This window comes from Dermacentor silvarum, chromosome 10 (assembly GCF_013339745.2).
Source record: "Dermacentor silvarum isolate Dsil-2018 chromosome 10, BIME_Dsil_1.4, whole genome shotgun sequence".
Lineage (NCBI taxonomy): Eukaryota > Metazoa > Arthropoda > Arachnida > Ixodida > Ixodidae > Dermacentor > Dermacentor silvarum.
Genome location: NC_051163.1, coordinates 51493566 through 51506717, shown reverse-complemented (window position 1 = coordinate 51506717; position 13152 = coordinate 51493566). Strand labels below are relative to the sequence as shown.

At 48.9% G+C, this 13152-nt stretch overlaps 1 protein-coding gene across 1 annotated transcript in view; it reads left to right on the top strand.

The window, feature by feature from the left end:
• Positions 1-3079, top strand: part of LOC119431529 (PDZ domain-containing RING finger protein 4-like) — a 205908-nt gene extending 202829 nt beyond the window's left edge. Inside the window, 1 exon segment of the mRNA XM_049657122.1 lies at positions 52-3079. Within this exon segment, the coding sequence (XP_049513079.1) occupies positions 52-807 (756 nt within the window). The 3' untranslated portion in view covers positions 808-3079.
• The last annotated feature ends 10073 nt before the right edge of the window (positions 3080-13152 follow it).

The following is a 13152-nucleotide window of genomic DNA, read 5'->3' as shown; positions in this document are numbered from 1 at the left end:
AGCGCTTTGCCGAATGAAAAAAAGCCGTCACTTTTTTTTTTTGTACTGCAGATGCGAGATTCCGACCTGCAGAGCTTGACGAGCTGCGAGTCCTGTCGGTGTCACCTGGACTTCGCCACGTCACCGCGACGGCTACCCAAGACGGTCAGCGAGCCGGCGTGCGTCAGGCGCGGCTCGTCGGTGCCCGACTACGCCTCGCTCTACCCCACCATGTACACGAACCCGCAGAACCTGCAGCACACCATGTGGCTGCAGCAGCACCTCTTCCGCGAAGCCCTGGCGAAACGCAACGGTCGAGTCCACGCGACCAAGTCGACGTCCGTCGCCACCACGACGACGACGGTTTCGACGAAGAAGGAGCAACTGGTCTCCGCCGCCGGCGAACCTGGCGGTGAGGAAACGGACCTCAAGTCTCAGTGGAAGGTGAAGAGGAGGGCCGACGGGACGCGATACATCACCCGGCGGCCGGCCAGGACAAAGCTGCTGAAGGAACGCGAGCAGAAGATCCTCGAGGAGCGAAGCGGGCTGACCACTGACGACGACAACCACTCGGAGCTGAAGACCGGCAAGTATTGGACCAAGGAGGAAAGGAAGAGGCACCTCGAGAAGGCTCGTGACCGCAAGAAAAAGGAGATGATGCTCAAGCTCAAGATGGCCATCCTCAAGGAGGCCCACGAGGGATCGGGCACCAAGAAATCCACGACGAGCGCAGCGTCTCGAAAGAAGCGCGAGGTGTCACCTTCGCCAGAGGCCCTGGTTGTCGTCGGGGACAAGGCCTTTGGACTTCTAGCCGTCACGACTGTGTAGGGATGGGCACGCGATGTTTGCTTGATGGAAGGTGATCGCTTGATGAAACTTTTCTGAGGACAGCCGTTTTGGGCCTTCTGACTATGATGATGGTGTCGGTTTGAGCACGTGGTGTTCGCATCGATAGAACTGTCCTGCGAACAGGCATTTGGCCTTCTGGCCGCCAAGACGGTTCATCGGCACGTGATGTTCTCTGATTTGAGGACTTGTAGACGTCACGACGGTATAGGTGTGTACACAGATTGTTCGCTCGATGGAAGTGTGGCCAACAGCTGGATTTCAACCCTCTAGCCGCTTTAACTGTGCAAGGACCTTTGATGTGCGATTAACAGAAATGTGTGACCAGGCAGTGAACATTACTTTCAATCCACAGATATAGCTCTGCACTAGAGGCCAGCATTTCAGTATTGCGTTATTGCTTCAGAATGTCATAGAGCATGTGAGTTATTGTTCATCTGCGACAGAATTCGTGAAGCCAATGTGAGCGCTACTGTCGGGAGCAATTTCTGCTTGTAGAACTTCTTCACGGCTGCTGTGATGTGTAGGCCTGCTAATCGTAAAGACACAATATCGTATTTCGAAGACATCATTCTTCTGAAGCTCATATTGTGCGCTTGGTCAGTCAGAAACAGGCACTTCTGAAGAAACCTCTAACATTAGTGTTGAAAGTAAGAGACGCATGTTTTGTTACACCATTAATGCAACATCTGTCTAATCATGACTGCATTTATTTAGCTTCGTAGTTCAAACTATCAACTTAAGGCGGAGATTACCTTTATGTAGGCATGTTCTCTTTAATCTAAGCTAGACATAAGAGTCACAACGAAACGCCTCTGTCTGGAGCCAATTTTTTGACCAAGATACTTGCCCTTACACAGACTTACCCTCAGACTTACCCATATACTTACCCCCTTCACAACGTTTGACCTGCGCTGAATTTTTCGTTGTTCATCAACGGTTTGTTTTTCCTGTGAGACACAGATAACTTGAATCACAATGCTGACAATAACTGTGCTTCCACCAAGCGATTGAAACACAAAGTTTAAGAGAGGCTGCCAGCATCTCCTGGTATATCTGTACTTTTTGTCTGACAATATTTTATGACATGCAGCATGCGTTTGCTTGGTGCACCTGCGCTGTCCAAGTGGGACAGAAAAGCCGAGAAGTTGCTTCGTACGCAAGTCTTAACTTTATCGCGTTTATGTACTTCGCAAGTACGTCTGGGCGGCTTCGTTTTTGCAGCGACAACAACGAAAACTACCGAAATCCACGTTCTTCCCACCTGTGTAAAAACGTCGTGCGTTTCCTGCGAAGCGTGCGAGCGTGGTTTAGTGTTATACGCTTCCCGCATGCAGCCTAGTCCCCATATTTTTGAATGTGCACTACGTTATTTATGAACAGTTTTGTCACTGTACATTTGCTGCTCGCTTTCGAGAAGCTTTTAGAGTATGTCTCTCCGCCACAACAGTAGGCTTCAGTGTTGACACTTTGGCTATCAACAGCTTCGTTCTGGTGCGAATTCGTTTCGACTCTTTTTACGAGCACCGAAATGTCTGGAACCGTAATAGCATAGTTCGAATAAATATCAGTTCTATGAGAATACCGGAAGTCATAGTCAGATTAACATCCTTGCCAGAACAAATGAGAATGAAGGTTCATAAGGGCATGAAGAAAATAAAAATGCAAACCGTCAACTGAAATCGGTACTTTGGACATAGACCGTGCTTTGTTGAGAAATTCGCATACAATGATTCATGACCCATGACTGCGATTGATTTGCTTCATAACAAGAACATTACCCATACGGCGAGTCATCAAATACAAGCGCGTCGCTACATGATATAATCGTTTCATATCAAAACGGACAGCATTGCGGCTTCTAGTGTCTTGTACTTCAGAAGCATACGAAGCGTACACGGGCAAATCGTTGTTCCTCGTGCATTCATAACTAAAGAGCCAATTTCGATGATACAGCTCATGTTGAACGAAAGCTTTTCCAGAGAAGGCCTAAGTTGTGGCACACCCTGCGTGTTGTTTTCTTCCCCTATTGTAGCGTTGTCGTGTACAGACCAGATGTATATATGAGCACTATGTCTTGGAAGTGTTCGGTGCACCGTATTTAAGACTTTTCACGAAGATTTGTACAAATCTATTTGTGCGGAGGGTGGCGTGTCGTGCAACGTGTTTTTTTTTTCCTCCTAGAAGGGTTGTCATTGAGGGGAAGAAATATAAATCGAGAAGCAAAATAAAGCTAATAAAGTGAATTCCTTGACTCTTCGCCTCCTGTCGTGTTTGTTGTCCACGCCGATGACGAGTTACGCGAAAGGCAGAAAATACCGAATTGTCATTTACATTCGCTGTGGATCGTGTTCGGTATACTACGCTCCTCCCTTCCCAAGTCTGAGTAACAACTTTTCTTGCGAAACAATGTATTACTCCTTACGTACGTCATCTATAGGAACATTCAAATGAGCACGTGTATGAGTAAATCGCATGGCTATAATTATTGTCGTATAGAAAAGTGCAACGCTCAGCGTGCTTATTCTAAATAGACACATCTTCGAAATAGTGAGCATCCATTATGTCACATCTATAAGGGTGGGCAGTTTGGTATTGAAAAAGAATGTATTTAGCTCTGGTAATGTCCAACGTATCATCTACGCTACGCTGAGCTTGGCGCCTGAAAATTCTGACGAATGCACGGGAATTTAACATTTAAAATATGATACGTTTTTGTATAAGCTGGGGCAAATTTTCAGTTTTGACTAGTTGTACAAACCAAATAATCATTATTGTTAAAACTAATATTGTAGGCCTAATAAAATGTAGTTCTTTTTGTACGAACGTAGTTTTCAAGGGCAGTTATAAAAATACACATGTTGTCTTTATTTTCCTTGAATCGAATGTTTGCTCGGACATCACAGGTCTAATACTGTCAAGCAATCTTTTGGCAAGCGGGGCAAGGGTAGGTACTCAATTTTATGCACAATATTGAAGACAGTAAAAAAAAAAAAACACGAATATTGCGAGTGAAACTCATACATGATAGAATATATGGCGCAATGCATAAACAACAAAATCCTGCGCAAGCACAAAAAAAAAAGAAAGAAAGAAAGAGAGAGAGAGAGCAAGCTCGAGACAACAAACCAGTCTTGGGTTTTCATCAAATGCATGAAATAAAAGAAGGCTTAAAGGTTGCATAAGTCAACCAAATTGCAGGCGAAGGAAATACTATCATCGCGAAGTATAACTCGCAGAGTCGGATAAAAGCTTTCAACTTTTTATCCCCATATGCCTTGCGGCAAATCCCCCCAATGATAAAGAAGAAAAGACCCCTAGAGTTAAATTCAAGAGTTCAGTGAACATGACGTGTTGAAATCCGACGTGTTCAACTGATAACGGTGAAGTCATTTTTCGACGATAAACAACAGGTTACGCCTCTGGCAAGGTTTTCCTCCAGCTCCGGACCTTTTCGTTACAGATCATCACCGTGGAAAAAAAAAAAAAACAGTAATACCACTAAAAAGAATGTTTACGTTCCTAAACAATGATTAACTATGAACCAAACCAGTTCGCAAGCAAGTGCACATATTTGCAAAAGAGAGCAAGACTTGACGATAAAAGCGTGTTTCGACAGAGAAGCGCCAATAAAAGCGGAACCTTAAGGAGCAGACGGATGCTTGAAATGCAAGCTCTAGGAAATTATAAAGAAAACGGAACAAAGACGAACCACGTCATTGTGTTGTAAAATGCATGTGAGAGTCCCACGGAAGCCGTTTTTATTATTACTGGATTAGCGTTCGTTGCGCTCCAAGGCACCGGAGCGGAAGAAAACGAAATTGCATTTTCCGAAGGGTCCGACAACAGATACCTGGAATGCACGGAAGACTTGGCGCGCCTGAAAGAGTGAGTTCCGCGTTAGTTGTCGAAGTACAGCTTAATAATGACCGGTTTAGCGTCTTGCATATTTTAAAGCGAAGGCTTTATATGGCTAGGCGAAACGAAAATGCGTCTGTCCGTCGCCTGTCCACAGAAAACTATCACCATCATCATCGGCACGAGCGTCGTCGTCTTCTTCCGCAGCTCGCTCGTTGGTGCCCCTCGGGTTGCGCTCGTGCTAGTGCTCGTGCTCGGCACGCGCTCCCGCGTTCGTCGTCGTCGTCCTCTTCCACAGCTATTTCCGTTGCCACTCATCATTCCAGCGTAGAAGTTCATCTTCTGTCATATCGTAATGGGGAGGTCGCGTTTACGGGGGTATGAGCAATTGCTTAAGGGGGTAGGAGCCATTCATTGTCTTACCGTAACGAACAGATTTAATTTTGAAGCAATTTAATTTCGAAGAATCGCAAGCGACAATGGCGGGCGAATACTGCTAACCACGCCGCCGAGTAAACTCGAGACATCGAGCGCAAGCGACAACGGCGGACTGCGGGCCTACCGTCAGTGACGTCATTCTCTGCGTCGCAGCCGATCGATGTGTGTAACCTCATAATTACGAAATACTTTAAAACGAACCCTCGGGATCAACTCAGTGATAAACACCGGGGCCGCACGTTTCAGCTTCGCTGGTTAACCATCTTCACGGAGTGGAAGGGCCGACGAATGTTTTTATAGCATAGGTGTTGTGGTTCTCACAGCATTTTGTGGGTATTTCTTTTTTATTTAGCGGGTATTTTTATGCACGTATGGCAGAGAAAAGGAAGTATAAGAAACGAGCTGGCAATATCGACTGCACAATATACATTTATTGATTGACAGATTGATTGATGAATTTGCTGGTTCGTGGGTTCCTAGTACAATGAACATGGAGGCCGGAAATTGTCAGATATAAGTTAATGATCACTCGAAGTTAATGAGTTTTGTAATTTATTTTTAAATTGTCACTGTCAACCGAGAGCAGAACAGGTAGGCAATAAGAAAGGGCTCCATGTATTTACAGGCTTTCATTTGGCTCATAATAAGAACCGTTCCTATAATTCTAATATTTATTGTAAGAATTTTTACCTCGCATACCGCTGCAGAACCTGCAAAGTTAAAAGTTCGGATCCAATTTACCTGTTCCGGGACATTGCGGCTCTTCAAAAACAAAATAATAATTACAAGAAAGCTTGATTTCAGGGCTCATTTTCGTGGAAGTGGACTTAAGAAGGGCGTACGCAACTATAGATGAGACTGCCATTGGACGAGACGCAGCTCTCACACTAGGACTCGCCTGCTTGTCTTACAGGACGAAACTCGCAGACTTCTTCACAAACCTCGGAAAGTTGTCTGCCCGAGTAGGTTGATGAAACTGCAAACTCCCGGAGCGCGAAACCAGAGGAAAATATTATATATGCTGTCGCATCCAAAACATTGGCCCACAGCTTTGAAGGTGCAGAGGACACGGCCCGCGTACGGTCAACCTTACACCATACTACATCGTACGACTGAACCTACACCGGGCAGATTGGCGAAGCACCCGGGTAAATTTAACGTTTTCTTTACGCGAGTGCCGTGGTCGGCGGAAGCGGATGTAGCAGCCCCGGAGGCGGCAACGGCAAACAGGCTGTCGCCTCATCATCCGGGTTCTCCCAGGGCTACACCGACGCTGCGGCGTAGACTGAATTTCCGTGGTGGGCACCGCCGCCGTGGCAAGAGTTGTTCCTCCCTAACGGGTACGGGTGCGCCGTCGAATTGCATTGATAAAGGGACAGATCAATGAAACACTACATCACTTCAGACTCGTATAACGTGTTGCACAAAAGGTGTTGTACTTACAACTACTAATGAGATCGTACTATGCATACAGGCACCCTGCGTTGGCTAGAGGGTGCTCAAGCTTATCCACATATCATACCAGTGCTGCCGACAGATAGGGCGGCAATAAATTTATAAACGACCATTCAAACGCCAAGAGATGCTTGTCTGAGTGTCAAACGGTGCGCTTTGTCCAGTACAAAGCCGAAGCTTGGTAAGGCTCGTAAGCGCCAGCCGTGCATCTCACTCATTTTCCTGCCATCTTGCCTTCTCCTCTCGCTAGACTGTGTGTTCTGGCGCTGCTGTCGACGTTGGAAAGCTTCAGCGCAAGATGCTTGTACTGGGTCAATTGGTGATGAGGTCGTTATGAATGAGCTGGCGGAGTGTTGCCGTCAATTACATTCCCCATTCCATTTCGGGGAATGATGTAGTGCATGGGATAACTCAATTTCCATTCCCTTCAGTTTCGGGGAGTTGGATGTCGGAGTCAACGCTTATTCGTTTCGCTTAGTCAAGCTCTTAGTTTCGCCGCGTAGCATAGACCAGAAACTGCGCCTGGCGATGGGACAGTCGGCAATTTTTTGACAATTTTTTTAACAGCTTCGCTGTTACAAAGATTATTTTTTAATGTTCCTCCATTTCGAAACTTCTGTACCATATTTGAAAAACATATTTCTTCTTCATCAAATTATCATATATTAATACCGAAATGAAGTCGAAATATGTGAGATTCCCTTTACCGCGTCGCATTTCTGCAAGAGACTGAACTGACTGAGCCATGGTGACACATTCGTGACGAGGAAAGAGACGCCCAAGTGGAGATACCCAAGTGGAGTTGCTGGCGTCACACGAAAGCAGTATTGATTATTTGCTTCGCACGTTGTTTACTGCTAAGCGTCCAGTGCATAGTTAGATAAAAGACTTACTCTTTCCATCAAAGCCCTGCAGGTGTACTCTTAATTCGCGAGTCTGCGACGCATTCTGAAATCTACATTGAAAAACATCATCCAGGAAAGTAGCTCGAAGACAGTGTTTGCTTTAGACAACACACATGCATAATACGTGATGCTTTGGCTCCATTGACAGGTGCATCGATGATCCATTGACGGTCCATTGACGGACCATGCAATCATAACCTATGGAGAATTTTCGCCTTTCTGTAAAACATCATAATGTGGCCACATTCGCGTCGGCTACACCTTCACACCGAACAACTTCATACCAAGTCTGAAACATCAAGGCGGCATTGCATAAAGAGTGAAAGGGCAACTGTGATGCGTGTAGTGCGGGAGACGGTGCCGTGGTTGGGCGAAGAAAGAGGTGACAGAGAGTGCGCGCGCGGAGGTGAATCCCGTGCTAGATGAAAGATGAAGACGTCGAGGACCGTCAAGCACGTGAACGTGCGGCGCAAGAAGATAAAAAAAAAATCAGAGCCCTTACCCTGTCGAGAAAATGGGGGTAGGCGAAGCTTGCGACAAGATGACTCTGTCGCAGGCGTTCCGCTTCGTTTGCCCTAAACCCAGGGTCCACGGCTCTTCGCTCACGTTTCGCCTGGGCTTCGGAAGCCCTCACGATAGAACCGGCACGCTAGAATCGGACGACAAGCGTCGCTTGCCCCCATTTTCTCGCCAGGGGAAGCGCTGGTGATTTTGACTCTTTGGGTCCCACGTGTGACAAGCGTAGTTCAAGGGCGCGGCAGGCCTCGAGCCCACAGGGGTATGTGCCATTCAGCTTGGGCCCTTCCTTCATTATCACCAGGATCGGCCCACATGACAGGGGTATGTATCATTGAGCTTGAACCCTTTCTGCACTATCACCATGATCGGTCCACTTTTTAGTGTGACACCACCACCGCCGACACTTGTGTGAGCCTATAAAACTTCGCTTAAAAAAGGAAAGTGATCCTATCAGAAGAACCTACGCAGCTCCCAGGGGCCAATCGCCCGTGAACACGGAGCTCCGAGAGTCACCAACCCGGAAGAGACAAATCGGCCAGTGCGGCAGAAAAGGCGAGGGGCGCTCGCAGAAGGGGGGAGTTCCAGGACGCGATGGAGGGCGAAAGTCGGTCACCGGACCGGAAGCTGAAGACGGGCCGTAAGGTTACGGACCCGAGCATTCATTACTGGACTCGACCAGGGCCTACTGCCAACCCGTTTCCGGGTGCCGCGCCTGATCGCGAACTCCTGCCTGAGGCCTGCTGACTCCTGTGCCTGTAGGCAGAACAGCAGCAGTCGGGCTACGAACTCGAGCTTTGCGCAAAGCTGCCTGGGCAGAACGCCGCTTCTATCCGAAAGTGCCCCCAAGCCACCTGCGTACCCTCTCCAAGCCAGAGCTGCTGCGTCCTGGTCGCCCGTTCGTCGGTCAACCGCATCGACATTGCGGGGAGACCGACGCCACTTCTTTCGACGCTTCGCCGTCGCCTATCCACGTTGAACTGTGACGCGTGCTTACACTCGTGGCCTGCCTTAAATCTCTTAATGTTGGCACTGTCCTAGCTCTGAGTGTATTTGTTGCTTGCTGTGAATTTTCCATTGAGTGTTTATTAAGGCGAAAGCCTTATATGTCTCATCGTTCAGTCGACCTTAAATGTCGTTGAGCGAAAACCGTGTCGTCGAAGCGAAATCGTACACGATGACTACTCCGTGTGGTAATGCACTTACTTCACCGACCCGGCATCGTGTGTTACCATACAAATGCTCACGCAACAATTCTGATGGTGTGCGGGTCACCGTAGTCATCGTGTTAATTAAGCGAGTTCATTCAGGCACTCGAACCCACGACATTCGTTGGAACTACACCCTCGAGCTTATGCGAATGTAGTAAAGTGACTGTCAATTTTATTGCGATAGCAATTATATGGACACTTCAACAAGATTTCTGCCGTCGGCGTTGCCGTCGCCGTCGTCGTCGCCGTCGTCGTGAGGTTCCGTATAAAGTACAAGGGCGATAAAATCGTCGCCGGCGCCGTATGCGCGAGTGAAAGCGCGCGGTGGACGCGGACTATCACGGAGAGCGAACGCATGGCGGAAACCAAACGCGACCGTTGCGCGAAAGGCCGTTGGGGTATGGGAGGGAGGAGGCGGGGCGACGCTGTGCTGCGGCACCAAATGCTTATCTTGCAACAGGCCGCAAGGGCAACTGGCCACTCAATCTCCCACGCGAAAGCAAGAAAGCGGGAAGGCAGCGCGGGAGGGCTGCCAGCACTTTGCCTCGCTGTGGCGGTCGCCCGCACTGTCTCTTAAAAGCGATCTCCACACGGCTCTGACCTTTGTATGCGCCGTGCATTCGCCGCTTAGTTTCAGTTGGAGCGGTAGATCGCACGAACCTTCGCCCGCTGCGGCGGCTGCGCTTGCTCCCAGCATTTTGACAGTCGTTGTCTGCGGTCATTCAGTCTGATCTATTCATGTTTGCTTGTGCGCGCTGACACCACGCGTGTTAATTCAGTTAGCAAGCGAATGTGTCCAAGTTTATGCAGCCGATAGAACTACTATCCTATACTCCGACTGGCTCTCTACTAATTTGCTATCGCAATTGATGCTTCGCTTTTCGGGCGAAGCTGCGACATTTTGCAGTGGCTGTGTTCACACTTAGTAGTAGCTCGGTGTTTATTGACCGATTTTTTTATATGTTTCGTTTCACACTAGTTATATTAAATGTTTTGTGTGTGTTTTGAAACAAACGGACTTGTCCTCGAGTGGTTTCTCTGAGGTTCGGCCTCAGGAATCTGTTTGAAACATTAAAGAAACAGAATCCCCATGACAAATTGGCGTCCGCGACAGTACAAAGCCGTGCTTTTTTTCTGTTGTTATTTTAAGAGCTTGAAACCATGGCCAGCACGCCCGAGTTAGTGGTGGTGGCGGTGGATTGTAGCAACAGGCGGGTTTAGCCTGGCGATCAAGGCCGGCAACTGCTCCGCCTGAGCGTCTCTTACAATATCCCTGAATGGTTTCACCATATGTCCATCAAACCAGTCTCTCTTAAGAATTCCATAAGGAGACGTGAAGTTTCTGTGCGGGCTATAACTGATCCCTCGGGAAATACAAGGTGTTGCAGGCACGCATGCGGAAGGTCCTTTTTTTGTAGATTCTCCAGGAGAGCGTCCCTTTCAACTTGGAATTGCTGGCATGACCACAGAAAGTGTTTAATATCTCCTGTCTCGTCACATGCCCTACAGTTCAGAGAATTGATTCGTCCCGTCTTAAATAACCAGGCCGGTGTACTAGCAGATCCTGCCCGAGTTAGTGGCCTTAAGAGAATACATGGGGCTCCAGGGAGCTGAGGTAAAGGCATGTTGCGAGAAGCAGGAGGCGCGAGCGAGAGAGGAATGGGTTGCGGAACGAGAAGCTAAGAAGCAGTAGATCGAACTCGTATGAGACGCTAAGAAATGCTGGCTCTTTCGAAATCGAGAGTAGATGTAAGCATGAAATGGCTACCATATGGCGTATTTTGCTGCCTGTGGTGACGCCGCCTTCAACCGCTTTTCTTCTTCCAACAGTGCAGCGCGCGCAGCGTCTGTCGCTACTTTTATTGCGATAGCAATTATATGGACACTCCAAAGCAGATTCCTGCCGTCGGCGTCGCCGTCGTCGTCAACGTCGCCGTCGCCATGAGGTTCCGTATGACGTCAATGGAGATGAAATCGTCGCCGCGCGCCGCGTGGTAAGTGGTTCTTGAGGGAAAGGGAAAGGTTGGCGCTATCTTCTGCAGCCCTTGAGGGAGCACGGCTCAGCGCCAATCCGAACGCTGTATGTGCGAGTGAAAGGGCGCGAGGGACGCGCGCTTTCACGGGGAGGGAACGCACGGCGGAGAACAATTAAACGCGCGTTCTGTGCCGTGCTCCCTTAAGGGCTGATGATGATAAGTGGTTCTTGAGGGAAAGGGAAAGGTTGGCGCTATCTTCTGCAGCCCTTGAGGGAGCACGGCTCAGCGCCAACGGGGAGGGGTAAGTGGGAGCGAAAGAAGGGATAGAGTGGAGATCCCTTAAGGGCTGCAGAAGTAGGCGTCTCTTTCCTCCTCTACAATCACCATATATGTAGAGCAAACGTGCCTTCTTCCGACGCGCGACAGGCCGTGGGGGAGGGGGGGGGAGGGAAGGGAGGCGACGTTTAGCTGCGGCACCAAGTGCTTATTTATATCAGAGGCTCCGACAACAGTCACCAACGCCGCACGCATTTTGAGCGAACGTGGGCAAAACGCCGACGGCGTCGACATTAGTTCTGCGTGTTGCCGGTGCTGCTGCATGTCCAAGTTTATACAGCTGATAAAGCTACTATCATTACTCCGTACAGCTCTCTACAAATTTGCTATCGCAATTGATGCTTCGCCTTTCAGGTGAAACTGCGACCACTTTTTATCCTTGTCGCGGACCGCTCATGACTCACGAACCACTGGGGTTCGTATCTCAGCGCCAAAGGATGTATGGTGCCCTCTATCTGCCTTTTGAACGTCGCTATTAGCTAGGACAAATAAAGCTTCAGCGTACTAGAAGTCACAGGTTGAGTGATATTGTGAACAAACATTAAGAAGAAATCGGAAGAAATATTTTTTTTTGTAACTTGTTTGGGCAGCAACTAGCACATGCAATACAGTCCTGCATAAAGCATTGGGGGCCAGAGACCGCGTTTTCTTAACTTTTAATTGGTTTCCCTGATGGTCGCGTTTTGTTCTCGCCATGATGGTCGAATGTTCTCGTGTGAGTGCCCGGATAAGATCTCTGGCTTTTGGCTCCAGGTCACGTGAAGGTCGCCGACATCAGGAGCTTAAAACATTTTGTTACAGTGCACGCGCTCCCAGTGACAAGCGGAAGCGTGGACCGCACGTGCACCATTCTCTGCCTTTTATTGCGATAGCAATTATATGGACACTCAAAAGTAGATTTCTGCCGTCGGCGTCGCCGTCGCCGTCGCCGTCGCCGTCGCCGTGAGGTTCCGTATGACGTCAATGGAGATGAAATCGTGGCCGCGCGCCGCCGAACGCTGTATGTGCGAGTGAAAGGGCGCGAGGGACGCGCTCTTTCACGGGGAGTGAACGCACGGCGGAGAACAAACGCGCGTTCTGCGCCGTGCTTCCTTAAGGGCTGCAGAAGTAGGCGTCTCTTTCCTCCTTTACAATCACCATATATGTAGAGCAAACGCGCCTTCTTCCGATGCGCGAGAGGCCGTGGGGGAGGGGGGGAAGGGGGAGGGAAGGGAGGCGACGTTTAGCTGCGGCACCAAGTGCCTATTTATATCAGAGGCTCCGGCAACAGTCACCAACGCCGCACGCATTTTGAGCGAACGCGGGCAAAATGCCGACGGCGTCGACAACAGTTCGGCGCGTTGCCGGTGCTGCTGCATGTCCAAGTTTATACAGCTGATAAAGCTAATATCATTACTCCGTATATCTCTCTACAAATTTGCTATCGCAATTGATGCTTCACCTTTCAGGTGAAACTGCGACAACTTTTTTAACAGCGGAGCTGTTTAAGACGACCGTAATGTGTGCCGCCTGCCACTGCGTTGCCTAGCAACCACCTCGTGGAGCGTCGCGCGCTATTCTCGGGAGAGAAAAAGAGAAAATGACAGCGAGAGAGAGTGTGCGCGTCGCGCGCTATGCTCGGGAGAGAGAAGC